The sequence below is a fragment of the Megascapheus bottae genome, chromosome 20 (assembly GCF_031878675.1).
Source record: "Megascapheus bottae isolate mThoBot1 chromosome 20, mThoBot2.hap1, whole genome shotgun sequence".
NCBI lineage: Eukaryota > Metazoa > Chordata > Mammalia > Rodentia > Geomyidae > Megascapheus > Megascapheus bottae.
The window spans coordinates 36,370,427-36,389,968 of record NC_143528.1 but is presented as its reverse complement, the minus strand read 5'-3'; the positions used below and the strand labels follow the sequence as shown (position 1 = coordinate 36,389,968).

Sequence of the window (19,542 nt, the reverse complement as noted above, 5' to 3'; positions counted from 1 at the left end):
GCTGGAATTCATTGTTTTGGGGGGAGCTTATTTTGTGCTGGTCCTGCACAGAGAAGACAGAATATACCATGTCACCCTGGCTCCTGTCCATGCAATGGACAATTTCCTGTTCAGAGGACGGGCTCAAGAGCCTGCATTGCAGTCAAATGTTTTCAGAAACTCACTCTGGGCTCCTTACTAGCTAAGATAGACTAGCAGACTCAGGCCTCAAGGATCTATTTCCTGTCTCTTGTGTGTGGTTCCTGGAGTTTATACTCAGGGCCTGGGCACTGTCCCACTTGAGCCACAGCTCAAGCTTCTGGTTTTTTAGTAGTTTATTGGAGACTCACAGAATTTCCTGCCAGGGCTGCCTTTGAACTAGGACCTTCAGCTCTTAGTCTTCTGACTACAGATGTGAGCCACTGCACCCGGCACTTCTTGTCTTCTTTGACAATACTTGCAGTGCTCGCCTGGAATGATCCAGAGCTATCATCATAGTCTTGTTTTCTCTGCCAGGCTGTCTGGTCCTCATTATTTCATGACAAACACACTCTGAAGACAGCACATCTTGTTTTCATATTTGAACTCTGTTCTCAGGCAGGTTAGTTGGTTCCCCACCCCCCACCCCCCCACACACACCCAGCAGGAACAGACAAGAGGGGAGTGAAGGGATGGGCTTTCCTGCATGGGAATTCGCTCCTCCACCCCAGCCCAAAAAAAAAAAAAAAAAAAAGTAGAGTAAATACACAAGTCTTGACTCCTGCAGTCCATGTAGACTAAGGAGAAAGCAGTACGTGGAGGAACTGAACCTTGTGGAGAGCTGCAGCAGTCGAAGAGTAAGGGTTCTCCTTGACTGAGACTGTGGCTCTAGTAGGATCTGCTAGAAAGATAGTGAGAAGGGGATGTAGGCACAGCAGGAGATGGAGATGGGGGAGGATGCAATTACTGGTTATGATGAACACCAAGCGATGACCGTGGGGTAGCTGGAGATGGGTGGAGAAAGGTTACTGGAGAGAACCCATCAGAGCTATGTGTCAGGAAAAGCCATCTGTGTTGCCACTGGCAGACATGTCATAGGCAATGTGGGAGCAGGTCAAGAGGGGACAGAAAGATGGGCCAGGAGTTTGGCCTAGTGGTTAAAGTGCTTGCCTAGCATGCATGAAGACCCGGGTTCAATTCCTCGGCACCACGTATAGAAAAAAGCCGGAAGTGGTGCTGAGGCTCAAGTGGTAGAGCTCTAGCCTTGAGAAAGTCCAAGGACAGTGCTCAGGCCCTGAGCTCAAGCCCAGGACTGGCAAAAAAAAAAAAAAAAAAAAGAGGGGACAGAAAGAAACTTGCTGGACAGAACAGACGGTGTGAGCTTAAGAGTGAAGCCATCTGGATAAAGTGGTGCTTGGTTCACATCATGAGATACCGTCTAAAGATAGGAGTATTTACAGTCATCAGCATCAGTTGGAGTTTTATCCTCGCACTATGTATATTAGGCATCTAGTATTCGCTGACTTGATTCATTTTGATGTGGGAGGATACAAAATATAGTTGTAAAAGTAGTTCACAATCTAATGACCATAAAGCCTGGTGAGTGCCCTGGAGGAGGGGGCTAGGTAGGGTCTGATCTGCTGGTAGTCCCTGTGGATTTGTTGCAAACAGTTCCTAAAGCATGTCTAGGCCCTTTCAGAAAGTTACAAGGCAGTCAGTGGTGACTCACACCGGTAATCCTGTTTACTCAGGAGGCAGAGATCTGAAAATTGCTATTTGAAGACAGTCTGGGGCAGAAAAGTCCATAAAACTTTTATCTCCAATTAACCACTAGAAAACCAGAAGTAGCGCTGTGGATCAAAGCAGTAGGGTGCAAGCACTGAGCAAAACAGCTCAGGGATAGCAACCAGGCCCTGAGTTCAATCCCTACAGCTGAAAAGAATAAAAAAAAAGCCAAAGTATGACTGCAAAAAGAGGCTGAAAGTGGTGTCTTGAACTAAGTACACATTAACATATCCATCACCTACTGGCCGAAGCCTGTGTATAGAGGAGGATTCTTGGTGGGGGAGCCATGAAGGTACAGGAGAGTAACTCCTTCAAAATTCCAGGACACGGGCCAGGAGTTTGGCCTAGTGGCTGAGCACTTGCCTAGCATGCATGAAGACCCGGGTTCGATTCCTCAGTACCACATACATAGAAAAAAGCCGGAAGTGGTGCTGAGGCTCAAGTGGTAGAGCTCTAGCCTTGAGAAAGTCCAAGGACAGTGCTCAGGCCCTGAGCTCAAGCCCAGGACTGGAAAAAAATAAAAAATAAAAAATTCCAGGACCCTAACTTCCCATGCTTCTTACTAAGAAGAAAAGCAGCCGCCCAGAGCAGTTACATTTGACAGCTTTGCACAGTCCCTTCCCCCACTTTTATTGTGGCTTTTGGTGCCACTGTTGGAACTTGAGCTCAGGGCTCAGGGGGAACTGTCCCTTACGTTTTTTTTTGTTGTTCATGGCTGGTGCAATATCATTTAAGCCACATCTCCACTTCTGGCTTTTTGGTGGTTCATTGGATGTTCCTGCGAAGGCTGGCTTTGAATTACAAGCCTCTGATCTTGACCTCCTGAGTAATTAGGATAACAGGCATGAGTCACTCACACAGTCCCTTTAAAGGTTGGTTCACTGACCTGCTTCCAGTTCCTCAGCTAAGCCCCTTCTGGCACTGGATGGACTGAGGGAACAGCTTCTTTTCCCCCATCTTCCCCCAGTAGCTCAGCTACAGAACATTCTGAGGGAGAGGCCCTGCCAGGGAGTGGGGAAGGTGGAGGGCTCTTCCGTTGCTAATACTTAACCAGACAAACATGGGCTTGTTGTAGAAACCAGCTATCGATTTGGGAGCTTGGGTTGCAGGGGAGCCTGACAGCTTGGAAACCTGCCCAGATTGAGAAACCAGCTGCAAAACCTCAGCCCAGATGTTTTCAATCCACTCTTTGTTCCCACAATGCTCTGAGACATTCTCCTAGGAGCCCCCAACCAGCCAGCAATCAGAACAGACAAGTTCTAACCAGGCGCACAAGTCAAGAGACAGACCCAGGGGCCTCTCTAACCTGCAGGAGACTTAGCTTCCTGCCTCCGTTTTCTAATGTCTATAGTGGAAGTGTTTCTATCTGCTTTCTCCCCTAGCATAGTAGAAACAGTCATTGCTAGAATAAAGAGAGGGAAACCTTGAACTGGGTCCTAAGACTTGTAAACCCTCGGGAAAGGCTCAGCATTTCCTCAAATTCAGCTCTTTATTGCTATCGCTCTGGGCTGCCAAAGGACCAGCAAGAAGACTTAAGAACCTGCCATGTACTCACCCCTGGGACAAAGGGTCACTGTGGCCCCCACTTTGCTGGTGGGAAAGGGGCTTTCACCAAAGCTACACGGCTAAGAAAATAAAGTGGCTAACACAGATTCAACTCCAGCTATCTCTACTACACCACCCGACTTCCTGGTGTAAATCTGATTCCTGCTCTGTCTGCCTCCTCCACATCAGCTCTGTCAGAATCTGGGAGTTGGGGTCTAGAGTCAGTGTTTTTACCTGATGGCCACATGTGTCTGTCAAAAGCAGAAGAAAAGTCTCTTTCCATGTAAAACTCTGGTGTCCCCCCCCCAAACACCTGAGTCTCCATTGACTTTCCTCTGCTCCCTTCAGGGCCCATCTGGCTGGACAATGTCCACTGCTCTGGGAAAGAGTCAACCCTGGCAGCCTGCTCCTCCAATGGCTGGGGCGTCACCGACTGCAAACACTCAGAAGACGTCGGTGTGGTGTGCAGTGACAAAAGGATTCCTGGCTTCAAATTTGACAATTCGTTGATCAACCAAATAGAGGCAAGTCATGTGCTCTTTTTCTTTCTATGGTACTGAGGATCAAATCCAGAGCCTTGTGTCAATTAAGCAGGTGCTCGGCCACCAAGCTAAAATCCATTCCCTCTATGCGATTATGACTTCTTTGGGTGAAAACCTGTCTTCTTCTGTGTACCACTTGTAGGTGTGGGGTGTCCTGGGCGCTGTCCCTTCGCTCTTTTCCTTCCAGGCTGGCACTCTACCACTTGAGACATACCTCCACTCTATCCTTTTGCTGGTTAGAGATAAGAGTCTCACAGACTTTCCTGCCTGGGCTGGCATGGTCCTTGATCCTCAGATCTCAGCCTCCTGAGTAGCTAGGATTATAGTTGTGAATCACCGGCACTGGGGAGATGCTTGTCCTTTCAGCTAGGAAAATGTGTCCATGATGACTTGCTGTGTAGCAGCTTGCTCCTGATTTTAAACCGGAACACGCTGGCGGTGTCATTGTCTCCCACGGTTCCCCAGGGCCAGGAAGCCAGCGCAGCTGATCTATGTGATCTGCTCAGAATCTCTCAAAGCTGCAGGCAAGCTGTCAGCCAGGACGGGGATTCCTGGGAGCTGACTCGTGTTCTTGTTGTCAGGCCAGGCTTCTTGCTGCCTGGACTAGAACTCTCTGTTTCTCTCTCCATGTAGGCTGTGAGGCTCCGCAAGATACAGAGCAAATGACCCACAGGACACTGAGAGGGGCAGCCCCAGGGAGAGGCCATGAATCACTCATAACCTAATCTTGGAAATGACGTACCATCATTCCTTAAGGCAGGGGTGACTGGGGGCCTCTTGGATTCTGATAACTACAGGGAAATTGTCCCTAAGTCCAGCTAGAGCTCATAATTGCCTCCTCCCTGACCTCCTGGGGTCATTACCTGGATATTTTAAAAAGCTCACATCATCCCCGATGGTTTGGAGTCCCAGAAGATGTTCTCTCGAGACTGGTGTCCATCTCGGTCTCCAGAGCCCCCAGAGCATAGCAGGCATGCTGGGGACTGGTCCAGCCTGCCAGAAACAGGGGAAGGAGACTCGTCCTTCTCTCAGCTGAAGGGGTGAGGCCTTACTTGTAGACCATAACTTCAAGTGCGAGCTCTCGTGATCGTTGAGGGTCCAGCAAAAGTGGCAGCCCATCACTTCGAGTTAGGTCTGGCCTGTCTCTCCCTCCCTCAGTAACTGGGCTTTGCTGATGATAGTTTTGCTCTACCGTGGGGCTGATAGCATGGGAGGAGGTGGGCTGGTACAGCTCAATTTCCCAGAACATACTGTCACCACCTGTTACAGCCTTGTATGGAATGGTGACTAACATTTACCTGTGCCTTATTTCATCTCTCTGATGAGATGAGAAGGAAGGTTCTGGAAAGGAGGGCTTACCTTTTTAATCATCATTGTATCCAAGACACACAATTCTAGATACCTTATGGATACACTGTTTCCAACGCCCAGATTCTCTTCTTCCTAAGTATTAGACTTAACAGTGGTAAGAAACACAGCAAATCCTTCCCTCGCAGCATTAGCCTGCCTTAGAGGATGCTGAGCAAACACAGTGACAATGGACCATCAGGATAACCCATGTGGAGGGCCAGGACTCCTGCCGTAAGAAAGGTGTTACTAGCATGGGTTAAAGGAAGATGGGGCTGGGAGAGTGGCCTAGTGGTTGTGTGCTCCCCTTTACATGCATAAAAGCCTAGGGAAGGCTGGAGGAACAAATCAAGGCCAAGGTTCTAATGAAATTGCAGTAACCCTGTAAGAAGAAGCAATCTTTTCCATCAAACTAAAACGTCTGTGTCTTGTAACTAGTTACCACTGGCTAGAGATGTTGCCTGGTACCATTGTTTCCTAGAATGATTTGCTTTTTGGCTTCAATTGTAACCATCTGTGTTGACTGTGATTAGCTAATTGTGTCAGGTATATGAATCTTTGTCAGAAGAATTGAAGAATAGATACTCCTAGGATAGGAATTTAAGTGGGAACTTTTCCTCTGAGTTTACCAGCCTCTTCAAACTGTAACTATTTCTAGCCCTGTTTCTAGGCAGTCATGATAAGAAGAAAGTGATACACCTTTCCCTACCTCCCCCAGGAAAGACTTTGCACTGATGCAGTCTAACTTCCTTCTATCATCTCATCATCCTATAACAAGCTGTAGAAAATTGTGACCTGACTTCTTAATAGCAAGGAAAAAGGATGGCATCACCCCTTGGTTTAGGATAAAAGCTGAGCAGACTACCCAGCCAAATGTGCCTAACCCTGGGGAGAATGGCAGATCACCCTTCTATACAAAGGTATAAAGCCTTGACAAAATCTCTACCTCTTGTCTATTCATTTTCTGACACCAAAAGGTTGTTGTGTGTTTCCAGCAACCCAGATAGCCGCCAGGGCACAGATCTGGTTTGGGGGATCCAGTAACACCTATACCCTGGATGTTTTCCTAGAATCTGTTTCCAGAAGCTTTTTTTTTTTTTTTTTTTTTTTTTGGTTACATAGACCTTACTGGTGACCATGAGCCAGAGTGGGGCTTTCTGATGCAGACACTGACACAGAAGGAACTTTTGGCTGATGGGCCATCCCCCAGGACCTCCCTTGAGTGTCTATTAGGAGGTCATGTCAGAGCTGGCTGGAGGGGGAAAGGGTTGCCTGGCTCCCCTACAGAGGATGTTTGTGGGATGCTGAGAAGCATCTTCAAAATACCTCAAGGAATGCCTGTATGTCAGTTGTTGAAGTCAGGGAATCATTTTTCATTGACCAAAGACATAGCCCCATTTAAAATTTTTGTGGACAAGAAGTGTCATAGCTTTGGCGGACCTGCAGTTAAGTGGTGTCATAGAGTCCTGAGTAATGTAACCCCCGGAGAATGGGTGACTGATTTAATAGTCACTCAATGGATAGTCTCTAGTAGTGTGCCTCAGAGCTCCACAACCACCTGTCCACCATGTATCAAGAATTGACTGGAAGCCAGGTGCAGTGGCTCATGCCTGTAATCCTAGCTATTTTGGAGGCTGAGATTTGTGGATCACAGATTCCAGGAAAGTTATGATACTCTTATCTTCAATTCAACTGGAAGTGTTAATCAAGGGTTAATTGATAAATTAATTCAGAGTTAAAGCTTTAAATTGACAGCATCCAGTTTGAATCTATAAATTCAAAACCATTCAAGAATGAAGAGTGGTCAAAAGGCAAGTATCCCTTCATGTTCTTTTTTGTCTGTGACCCAGCTGTAAACCCCTGGACAAATGGAGGTTACAGGATATTCTGGTTCCTTCCCACTCCTACCCTGTAGTGTGTGGCCAAGCTCTGTGACCTTCACTCTCCTTGACTCCTGGGGTTACAGATCACAGAGTTATAGATGGCCACCCTGGCATGTCTCACCATAGTGCACTAGAAACCTCCAAGCAGAGACTGAGGGAAAACTTAAGTGTGGACTAAACGCATCTCCTTTCAGGTAGGTACCTACCTGAGTGTGAGTCGTGGTGTGACTGGTGGAATTCCACTTGGTCCTTCACTGTGCGTCTGCCTGAGGCACCCCTGGTGCTACAGACCCTCAGTGGTTTCCTCTAAAGGCCAGAGAATGTGCACTTTATTCTAACCAATAATCATATGAACCTTTTCACTACAGATTTCCCTCCCCTTTTTGACCATAGTAAGATTTGAGCTCAGGGCTCAAATCCTTTGAACCAGGCCTCCAGCCCTTTTTGCATTAAGTGTTTTTACATAGGATTTCTTATTTATCTTGGGGCCAAGATCCTCCTTCCTATGCCTTCCTCTAGCTTGAGGTGACTGGCATGTGCCACCACACCCTACACCATTTACCCATGGCTTCCAGGTCAGTTCCCGACTGAGTGAAGGCCTGGGTTCCAGTCCCTTAGAGGCTGAGACTTGCGGCCAGCCAGCTGTGTGTCCAGCATGTCTAGCCCTGCTGAGGCCTCCAGACACTGCCCTGCCAAACAGACCTTTAGACACATCTAGAGAAATGAGTCTTGAGTCAATTATCAAACTTTTTTTAAGAGCTAGGCAGGAACAAATAATGAAATATGTAATGCAGATCATTTTTTTAAACTTAGAAACCAGAGCTTCCCCCAACCCCTTCCCGCCCCAACGGTACCTATGAGCCTCTTAAACCAGAGGCTTTGTTTCCCCTCTGGGGGTGTGTGAACCAGCTGGGAAAAGCATTAGATAAGGACAGACGACAAATGCAGATGGCCTTCTTGGTAACCTACTCACCTCCAGGGTTACACGTGGCCACGTTAGGGCCGCAGAAACAGACGCTGTCATAACCCTCCCCCCCCACACACACCCCAACACACACTGGCCTCCCACTCACTTCTTCACAGTTCTTTTGCAAAAAGCTGTTGGAAAACTGACTGGAAACCCCAGGCTGTGAGAGTTCCATGTGGCCTAACTCTGACCTGTATGACATCATACACCGCAGGAGGCCGGAGGGGCCAAGCAGAAGTGGAGGAGAACAGGGCCTGGGGGAGGGGACACTTATGCCCAGCAGTGGTGTGGCCTGGGCACCCCCGCCCACTGGGCACCGCCACCCACCACACTGCCACATTCTTCCACAAAGATGTGGTGACATGAAAACAAAAACTCTTTTCCTTTTACCACAGAGATTGAGGCTGCTTTAACCTTTTAATTCCACAAGTCCAGGCTTTTATTTTTATTTGGCCAGTCCTGGGGTTTGAAGCTCAGGGCCTGGCCACTGTCCTTGGGTTTTTTCCTCAAGGCTAGGGCCCTGCCTCTTGAGCCACAGGCCACTTCCGGCTTTTCTATGTATGGTACCGAGGAATCAAACCTGGGTCTTTGTGCATGCTAGGCAAGCGCTCTACTACTAGGCCACACTCCCAGCCCCAAGTCCAGGTTTTTACGACTGTCCCATGTTTTAACGTGGACCCTCCAGGAACAGCCTTCTTTACCTATATCTGGTGGCATCTGGAAATGCTCTTTAGAGAGAATTCTGGAAACTGAGCGCTTCCCATTGTCTCTTCCCCAGGACAGAGGAGGCCAGTGCACCAGGCTGTGCTGGGAGGTTTGGGGAAGAAAGGGGGGATCTGCTCTCATCTGTGTGCAATGTTTGACGGTGCTGGTCTCACTAAGCCCCCGGTATGAGGTCTCTCCCCGGTGACTGTGGGACAGCTGGACAGGTCTTCTCTGGTAGGAAGAGAAATAGTCACCCAAAGTGGCTTTCCGTGTGTGAAAAGCAGAAGTGCCTCTCTGAACATAAGAAGTTTTATACATCCTGAGCTGGTGGGAGAAAGCTTCTCCTGTCTTATGATGACAGTCCCGCCCTGCAGGGCAGACTGATGAGATGACAGGCTAGTGGTGTCCAGCCTGGCTCTGCTCTGAGCCCAAGAGGTTCACTTGAGGTGTCTCAACCATGCTGGAAGTCCATGCCAAGGAATCCCCACCCATCCCTATGGGGCCAGTGCAAGAATCCATCATTCATTCACCCTGGTTTTATGCTCATTTTTTCGTACTGAGGGACTTGAACTCAAAGCCTAGGGCCTAGATGCTGTTTTTTTTTAAAAATAGTAATTCATATGGTAAATTCTCTTTATTTATATTTTAGCATATTTTTAAATTAATTAATTAATCTTTTGCCAGTCCTGGGCTTGAGCTCAGGGCCTGAGCACTGTCCTTGGACTTTCTCAAGGCTAGAGCTCTACCACTTGAGCCTCAGCACCACTTCCAGCTTTTTTCTATGCATGTGGTACTGAGGAATCGAACCTGGGTCTCCGTGCATGCTAGGTAAGCACTCTACCACTAGGCCAAACTCCCAGCCCCTAGATGCTGTTTTTTAGCCCTTCTTTTATTTTTATTTTTTTGACAATCCTGGGGCTTGAACTCAGGGCCTTGGCACTGACCTCGGGCTTTCTCAAAGCACTCTACCTCTTAAGCCATAGCCCCATTTCCTGTTTTTTCTGTGCATGTTGTTCCAGGGAATCAAACCCAGGGCTTTGTGCATACCAGGTGAGCATGTTTTGTTTTTCACTTGAGCCACATCTTCATGTCTAGCTTTTTGCTAGTTAAAGAATCTTGTAGACTTTCTTGCCCAAGCTGGGTTTGAACTGAGATTCTCATATCTCAGCCTCCTGAGATGAAAGGTGTGAGCCACCAGTACCTAGCTTCACTGGAATGGTAACTGATGACCTCATCCTCTGTTGGGCACAGGGTGAAAGGATTCATGAAATGGACAGTCCTGCCCTTCTGACCTTATGGTCTGGCTGTGGAGAAAGATGATCTCAGGATGAGTGGCTTTGTTGCCATGGTGGTGATTGTGGGAGAAGTCTCCTGTGGTAGATAGTTTGGCCCCCTGGAATTTTCCTCCATATCCAGCCAGGTCCAGAGCTGCTGCTGGCTGGAGTAGGCATGGAGCTGGCTTCCTGCCTGCAGCGGGACCTGCTGACTCTCCACAGAGGCAGCCTCTGTTACCCACCCAAACGCATCCAGATGGGAAACTTCAGCCGGGAGCCTTTGATTTTCCATCAGTACTGCAAAGCTCCTGGTTTATAAGATGAGGTCCAGACAGACACGCAGCTTTTTCCTCTGGTGACATCAGCATGACCTCAGCTCTCCACATCACCCCACTCCATTCCCTCTATCCTCACTGCTCTCCAGCCAAGCAACACAAGGAATGGAGCTAGACATGATAATACATGCCTATGATCTGGCACTTAGGAAACAAGAGAATTGTGAGTTCAAGGCCAACCTAGGCTACATAGCCAGATTTGGTCTCAAAAATCCAAAACAACTGCAACAGCAAAATCATCAAGGCCACGTACTAGTGGCTAGGTTCAATTCCTTAGTACCACATACATGGAAAAAGCTGGAAGTGGTACTGTAGCTCAAGTGGTAGAGTGCTAGCCTTGAGAAATCTCAAGGACAGCGACCAGGCCCTAAGTTCAGGCCCTAGGACTGCAAAAAAAAGGGGGGGGGGGCAGGCTCTTAAACCACGAATTCTGATTTTCTAGTTACAGTGTGGCACACACAATGTACCTCACACTACTAGCAGACAATTTCCACCTTGTGTCTAGCCTGTGCTGAGGATCAGATCATTGCCTAATCCAACCCCTCAGTGACTATTTAATATTTTTTTTGCCTTGCCAATGTGCCTGAGAGAGCTGATTTACTTGACCTTGAGCGTCTAGGCACCACGGGAAATATCCAGTGGCCTCTTTCTCCCTTGCTTTCCTTCTCCTCACATTATTCCTTGATGAAACCTCCAGCTAGACTTCCCAAATAGGTAATGGAATTTACAAATCCAAAAGCTACAGCTCTTGAATGCCATTCATTCAAATGTAACTCAGGGAGTCCAAGTCTGGGCACTCCCCCCTCCTTTCCCAAGCACATGAGCTACCACAGTGGAGGGCCCACTCTGCAGGGCACACTGCACCGTGGGTCTTCTTGTTGGCAGTGAGTGCTAATCCCTCCCAGGGACTTGGTGAGTGCCAGGATGGGAGGGGATCCATGGAGGACAAGTCTGGGGGTTCCTAGAGGCCCCAGGAGCCTCCCTTTTGGAGGTATGGGTCCTGTCTGTGGTAGTGACACCTCATTCATGTGTTACTTTGAAGATGTGTATCTCATGATGAACCAGTTTCTGGGCTACTGGACTTCATTTTGAGATAGCAGATCTTCCAGAGAGCCCTACATTAACAACAAAAAGTGTCTTTCTATGTTGACCTTTCGGGTCTTCTCTTTTGGAGCTAAACTTCTGGGAAAAAAGCAATCTAAGTCCTGTGGTTAGGGAAGGATTCCACGGCGGTGAAGTAGGAGAGAGGCCGTGCATTTGTGCATGTGGCTTCTGACCAGGCCATCTGCCAGCAGCTGGGGGAGCTGGGAGCTCGCACGCGGGCGGAGTGCGTGCCGCCCCGCTGAGGATTGATTGCCTGCTGCCTCTTGTGGGCCCACGTTCAAGATGGGCAAGAGGCCCGGCTCTCTGTCTTTATGGACACAGCCCACTCTGACTCACAGTTCCTCGGGGTGTGGCCTTGGACTTACAATGTCCACAGTGCCAGGCAGGCAGACCCCAAAAGCGGCCACCCAGAAGTTGAGACCCAGGCCCCACCCCTTGTGGGTCACACTCAGTGCCAGGCCACCCACAGAACATTCTCACATCCATGAGGAGGGGGTTGCTCTAAGACCAGTGCTCAACCGGAGCCTGGAGGTTGGCATCTTTGTTAACCCGCTATTTGGCTATCGGAACTTTAACAAGCTATAAAACTTCACCAACTTTTCTGGAGATTTTACTAGTCTCCTCCTAGGGTGCGCTGGGGTGTGTGGAAATGGACATTGAGTTCTAGCACAGGGCCTGGTGTGGACTTGATTGGCATTTGCTAAGTGGTGGCCACACTTAGTGGAGGACAGATGTAGGGAAATAGCCTGCCAGGGACCATGGAGGAGTGAGATGGTAATTTTTCTGAATGAATGAATGAATGAATTCAAGCCCTACAAAATGGGAATGATTGCATTATATCAAGTGACAAAAGGACACATCCCATCTTAGTGGAATGAGGGTACATCCTGTCCTGAATTCCTAAGGCATTGGAGAGAACAGGTCCCTTACCCTTTCCTCCACCCTCAGATACACAGACACCCATATGCCACATCACACACACACAGAGCCACCACCATCATCATCATCATCGCTGTCATCGTTGTCATGGACTCATCTGACACAGAGGCAAGCACGCACGCATGTATACACACACATACACACACACACACACACACAATCTCACCCTATACCCATGATCATGCACATAGCCACAGGCCAACAGTGGTCAGGCTCCCAGGAACACACAGATGCACACACACATGGACTCACAATGGCACACACACACACCACCAGGTACACCATACAGATACACAAGCATGAATGGGCCGGTTCAGGGAATGAATGGGGATGATGGTGGCGGGGCTTTCTCTTCCGCAGGCTGCATTGCCTGGAGCCCAGGTGTCCTGGAACCCAGGCACAGATCTGCTAAGGAGAAACCTGTCCATCAAAAAGAGAGCTCTGGCAGATGTGTCTGTGTACTCTGGCTTCAGGCCCTGGGGTTGGCACAGCTCTTCATGGGCGTCTGCTAGGCTCTTGAGCTGGCCTTCCTCTTCCTACGGGACAGTGCTAGGCTCACGTCTCCCACCTAAAAGCCCATGCCTCTACACAAAGCCAGGAAAGAGATCTGTGAATGGAATGAGGTCAGCTCTGCCTGCCAGGGACTGGCACTCGACAGTAACTCTCCTCCTGGCATAATGCACTCCCAGTCTACTGCGGTGGAAAGAGGCACGAGGGAGCTGGACTGTGGACGCATCCTTGTCCACGTGTCTCAGTGGCACAGCTCCTGTGGCCTGGTGAGCGCTGTAAAGGATCCAGGACCCAGGGTGGAAAACACAATCCTGTCTCTGGCGGCTTTCCTTCCGTTCCGCGTGGAAGGGAACCAGTGCCAAATGCCATCATTTCTAGGTCACATTCTTTCCACCGCCTTGCAGGGAGCAAGGCCTGGCTTTGGACCCTGAGCCAACAGAAGGAGACATGAATCCCTGGGTACCCAAAGAATGGTGCTGTTCAATTCCGTGGCTCATTTGCATCCTGGCTGGACAAGCTCGGGACAGTTGGGTCACTGAGTTCCTCTTTCCAGCCTCGGTCTTCCCCAGCCCTTCTCTCCATCTCTGCTCTGCCAATGGTGTGTCTCATGCTGCACCCCAGGGTGGCCTGGGAGAGCAAATTACGGTCGAGGACAACTGTTTCATTATGCTGCTCGAGGGTTAAGAAAGAGGACACACATACAGGTCTTGGCAGGGGCTAGGCCCCAGCCAGCCCTCTGTGAGAGCGAGGGAGGTCAGGGGGCTGCAGAAAAGGGCCAAGGACTTCCATAAGTCACTGCGGTAGGACAGATGAGAAGGGTGCTTTAGAGAGAGCTCCTTAGTGGCTGGCCCAGTGGTAAGAGGGGCCAGGGACTCAGCTGAGGACAATTGTAAAGTGAGGCTGGAAGAGCAGTGGAAGTGAGACAACAGGAAGGAGCTTCCTTAGGGTTGAGGAACAGAAGTGGCATGCCTCAAAGAAGCATAAAAAGTGTCTGTGGCACTCTGGGGATCCCCCTCCCCAGTTCTCTCCCCCACCCTGGCCTCTGGAGACCCCACTCCTTTTGCCAAATTCCCTGGGACTCAAGCACAGTGTGAGGCTGGGACATTTCCACTCAGTGTTGAGAAGAATCCATCCAGCCTTCTTCCCTGCCTTCCGGAATGATCCGCCCATGAACCCCCTCAAAGCCCTGGCCCCAGTCTCCAGCCCAGCTTGCCCAGAAAGTTACGTAGGGTAGACTTCCCCTAGACTGAGAAGCAGTCCTAATGTGGCCTTGACATGGCCAAGAAATTCCAGTGTGACCTGCCTGGTCTCCAGATGTGAGTCCCACACATGGCATTCTCATCTCTCTGCCTCCTCTTCCGCTGACCCCTCTGCTGACCTCTGGGGGCTTCTACTGGAGGAATGAGGCCCGAGGGTCTGAGTTCCCATGACACCAGCCCCAGGAGAGTTGGACCTCATTTGCCAGGCAGATGGAGGGAATGATTAGTGGGACACACACACACACACACACACTAGTTTTTGAGGCCCGCCATATAAAAAAATCCTTAATAGGAAGCTCCTCTGACTGCTCCCAGTCGCCCCCCTCCCTCCCTTCTCTAGATCTTGCAGCCCCATTGCTTGACATACACCACACTTTATGACCGTGCAGTGCCTGTAACCTTCACACACCTTGCAATCAGAAAGGACCTGGTGCTTAGGGCCTCTCCAGGAGCAGATCAGGAATGTTCTCCCCCCCCTCCCTCCTTCCCTACCCCTTCCACATCTATCTCTCTCTCTGTTGTTGTGCTACTCCATGGGCCTGGACTCTGTCTCCGATTTTGTTTTTGCTCATAGCTAATACTTGAGCAACTGCTTCCAGCTTTTGGGTGATTAGTGGGAAATAAGAATCTCATGGGCTTTCCTGTCCGGGCTGGCTTGGAACCATGTGCCTCAGCTCTGAGCTTCCTGAGTAGTTAGGATTACAGGCATGCGCTACAGGCACACGGCCATAACCCATCACTTACGTGCCTCCTCCTTCCCAGAGCCTGAACATCCAGGTGGAGGACATCCGAATCCGTCCTGTCCTCGCGGCCTTCCGCCATCGCTCCCCAGTGACAGAGGGCTACGTGGAGGTGAAGGAAGGCAAGGCGTGGAAGCAGATCTGTGACAAGGACTGGACGGCCAAGAATTCCCATGTAGTCTGTGGCATGTTTGGCTTCCCTGGGGAGAAGATGTACAACACCAAAGCCTACAAGTAAGAAGGGCTGTGCCAGGCAGGCTTGGGGGGCCCTGGGTTCTTCCCCTTCCTGTCTTTTCCAAGTCAGCCCTGTGATGGACTGTCCATCTGTCACAGCTGGGCAGGCTGGCATCCCTCCAGGAACTCGCACAGCCAAAGGAGGCCAGCCCTGAGAGCTGAGTGGGTGTACAGTACAGGAAGGAGTAGCGCTCTGACAGCCAGCTCACCAGAGCAATCTGGACATTATAATTGAGACATTATCATCTCAGTTCACTTGCCGGAACTCCAGTTAAAGCTGACAAGGATGTGATTTCCAAAACTAGGGAGGAAAATAGCAACATGCCATATCAAGGTCCCTGTATTAAACAGCTATCTTTTGGTGTGTGTGTGTGTGTGTGTGTGTGGTAATAGGGTCTGATTCAGGATCTCACACTTGCTCGGCAAGTGCCCTACTACAGAAGCCATGACTCTAGTTCAAAGCTAATATTCACATAGAGCCTGTGTGCACCTTTCTCACATTGCACATCATCCTTACTGGCTCCTGATATCTAGTATAATGCAGATGCCACATTTATCCCGTTATTTTAGCATATTCACTACTGATGACTTTTTCCCCAAGCATTTTCAATGTATGGTGACTCAGAGGATATACAACTCCAGAATACTGACTTTGGTTGTAGTGAGTTTTTCCTGTCTTGTAGAACTTGTACAAGTCTTCCAGCAGAACTTATTCTTCCATGATGATGATTTTTTGTTAGTATATATTACATACACAGGGCTTCCCTTGGGATATTTCCATATTTATATAGTTTGCCTGATCCAATTCACCTCCTCTTCCATCCCTCTCCCTCATCCCTCTTCTTGAAAGAATTTCAACACGTGTCTTTGTTGTTTTCAAACATGCTTCTCTGGTGACTCCCCTACCTCCCACTGCGCTCGCTCCTAATATGGCTTGTTTTACTCAGCTTCCCTGTTACTAGTCATTACCTGCCTGCATCCCAAAGTCTGGGCATCCACATCTTCACTGCAAGTGCAGTCAGCTTCCTCTGCAGATCTGAGCTCTTCCTCATCTTGGCTCTGGACTAGACAAAGCAGCCATGATAGTACTTGGAAACTAATAAAGTTTATGCTTATACCTCAAGGCCACCATCCTGGACAAACGTTGTGGTCATCAGCATGTTTTCTTGTTTTGAGCTTCCTGGATAGTGGGTCAGCATCCTACATCGTGGCTCAGGAGTTGGGCCTCTGATGACACTTAGGATCCAAAGGCACAGGGCGTTTGGACTGACAGAATGGATTTGTCCCCCACCCTGGGGGGTTCTAGAAGGCACAGGTTTTACCTTAATGGTGAAGGGAGCTCGCCTCCTCACAGACGTCTGTTCTCTGAAGGTTACACTGTACAGTGTGAGTGACAACTGGAAAATCTCACTGCAGTGGTAGTAATTCGGGGGTGCCAGGGCCACGTGGTTCAAACCAACCAAGGTACAGGGTGTGGTTTCATAAAAAGACAGAGTGAAATGCAGCCATCAGAATAATCTGACTCCTGCAGATGGTTAGAGTCCTTGGCTGGTTGAGTATGGTGGTTTTTTCGGGGGGTGGGGGTCAGTCATAGGTCTTGACAGGACCTGGGCATTGTCTCTGATCTCTTTTGTTCAAAACTAGTGCTCTGCCACTTAGAGCCATAGCACCACTTCCAGTTTTCTAGTGGTTAGAGACAAGAGTCCCTGCACAGGCTGACTTTTCACTGTGGTCCTTAGATCTCAGCTTCCTGAGTAGCTAGGATTACAGGTGTGAGCCATCGTGCCCAGCTCTTACAAGTACTTCTTGATCTACCTCAGTAGATAAGCTGTACATCATGCGAACAAGTCCTAGCCCCCAATCAATTGCCAGGTTTGAGCTACTTTGTAAACACAGACTTCCTGAATGAAAGGGAGGCCTGATTGCCTAGAGGGAGGACCTCAGTACCTTGCCAAAAACTTGTTCCATTTCTCTTTCTCCCAGCCTTCCTTCGAGGGGCACTTTATCAGCCTAAAGGACAAAATAATTAAAACTTGCGGTCACTACTGGTCCCTGCTCCAGAGCACCCAGACATTCCTATTGCCCTACAAAGGGGGACTTGAAGCTTTTTAGCCGAAGTTCAACTCCTGTGGATGCAGTGGATCTCTAACAAATGATCCTATGTTCTCCCCAGACCTAGAGAACACAGCTGGAACAGACATGTTCAACATGTTTGTTCAAAACCTGGCTTTTCCCCAGCCAGGGAGAGCTGTTTGACTTCTCAACTCAAGCTTCATGTAATCACTGCAGCTCATTTCCTGCTCTGGCTCGGCCAGTTTCCAGCTTGGAGGAAGGCTTCCCCCAGATCTAGTCATCCTTTCAATTTCCAGGCCTGGGATGGGCTGCCCTTCACACACCCACAGCCCCCCCTGGGCACAGCTTTGCAGGCACACACCTTATCTCCACAATCCAGAGGCCTGAGCCTGGCCTCTCCAGCTGTGGATGGAGTGAATCACACCAGGATGGGGGAGGGGTGGCTGCCCACGGAGGGTCTTGGGTAGTACATTCCTGGGGGCTGATGTAAGATGGAACCAGACAGTCCGGGGAAGCTCTGCCTGCTGGGACCCGCCCCTTACCCATTAGGAGCTCTGCACATCTGTTTCTGGAGAGGTTGGAGGTCACTGACCGCTGGATACAGGAGGTTCAGAGCCCCTGCTGATATGATACTGGGGATCCCTGGATATGTGCCATGTGTGGGAGGAAGCCGGGGAACTAGCACTGCTGGAATTCATAGCTGTGGAGTTCTCTGCTCTGTGATGTCGCTGTGGTAAGCTCCCATCCTGAATTCCCCCAGCATACTGGAAATGTGACAGTTCTCAAAGTCAAGGCAGAGTGATGGTGGTGTCATTAGGGTTTGTTCTTCCTCTGTGTTTACATTGCATTTGCTGGGAGACAAAGTATTTCTCCAGGGTGTTCCATCAGCGGGTGGCCCATTCCCAGAGTCAGTCTGTCCACCCCTGCAGGGTGCTGTCCTGATTTCCCTGGCATCTCCCTGTGTCCCCACCACACATTCAGAGGATGGGGCCTCCTCCTTCACAAACCCCACAAACATTCAAGGCCTGTGCTTGAGTGAAGTTGTCTTCATCACTCCAGCCAGAGCCTCTCCATGCCTGTGTGTGTGTGTGTGTGTGTGTGTGTTCATCCTAGGTCTTGAACTCAAGACCTAGGTGCTGGCCCTGTTCAAGTCAAGCACTCTTCCACTTGAGCCAAGCTATACTTCCAGCTTTTTAGATAGATAATTGGAAATAAGTCTCCTGGGAGCTGAGTGCCAGTGACTCATGTCTACAATCCTAGCTACTCAGGAAGCTGAGATATGAGGATTGCTGTTCCAAGCCATCCCAAGCAGGAAAGTCCATGAGACTCTTGTCTCCAATTAACCACTAGAAAACTGGAAATGGAGCTCACAGACAGCACCCAGGCCCTGAGTTCAAGCCCCACGATCACCACCAACAACAGCAAAGAAGTCTTTTGGCTTTCCTGCCTGTCCACTTTGAACTGCTGTCCTTAGATCTCAGCCTCCCGAGTAGCTAGGATTACAGGTGTGAGCCACCAGCCACAGCTGAGAGTTGATTTATTTCACAAACACTTTGGTGATCCAGGTACTATTTGAAGTGCTTTACAAACTATCCAGTGCTTTATTCAGCTATCATAATGTAGGAATATGCAGCCATATAGCTTGGTTCTAGATCTCATATTAAGACAATAATATATAGATATATAATTATTTAATGAATATATAATTATATGTAGTATATCATATATATTGGTTTGAGAGAGATGGAGAAGAATAATGGAAGGTTTGGCTTCCCAAGATTCGTGATACTCACAAAATAATGTTGAATTGCTCCTTTGAACCATCATTTAAGGTTAATTTTTAAATTTAAAAATGCAACAAGATGCATATATATGTGGATTATGTGATTATGTATATTCATATCACATGCATTTACATATAAATTTATATATAGTTTGGGCCAATGCCATATGATTAGCTTTGGATTTAGCCCAGTTTCTTCTCTTTGTCTCACATTTGTCCATCTGCAATAAGACAAATATCCTCGCCAGATGCCGGCCCCATGCTTTTAAATTTTTTTGGCCATTACATCTGTGAACTAAATAAACTTTCTATTGTTTATAAATCATCCTAGCCTGAGATATCCTGCTATAGTAACAGAAAACAAGTTAATACACATAACAGTCTTTTGAAGGAGATACCTATACTATTTCTGCTTTGGGCACAAGGAAATTGAGTCCGTTGGCTCCTGCGTTATTATTGGTTTGCTCTTGTTTAGGTGAGGGGAAAGTCTTTCTTAACTTAGTCCATATTCTGCATCCAAATGAAAAACATGGAAAGGAACCAGGCTTGTGTATAGCAA

At 48.8% G+C, this 19,542-nt stretch overlaps 1 protein-coding gene across 1 annotated transcript in view; it reads left to right on the top strand.

Moving 5' to 3' along the window:
- Loxl2 (lysyl oxidase like 2) overlaps positions 1 to 19,542 on the top strand; it is a 59,315-nt gene that overhangs the window by 14,046 nt on the left and 25,727 nt on the right. Inside the window, exons 3-4 of the mRNA XM_090354324.1 lie at positions 3,637 to 3,812; positions 14,916 to 15,127. Of these exons, the coding sequence (XP_090210450.1) occupies positions 3,637 to 3,812; positions 14,916 to 15,127 (388 nt within the window). The remainder of the gene's footprint in view (positions 1 to 3,636; positions 3,813 to 14,915; positions 15,128 to 19,542) is intronic.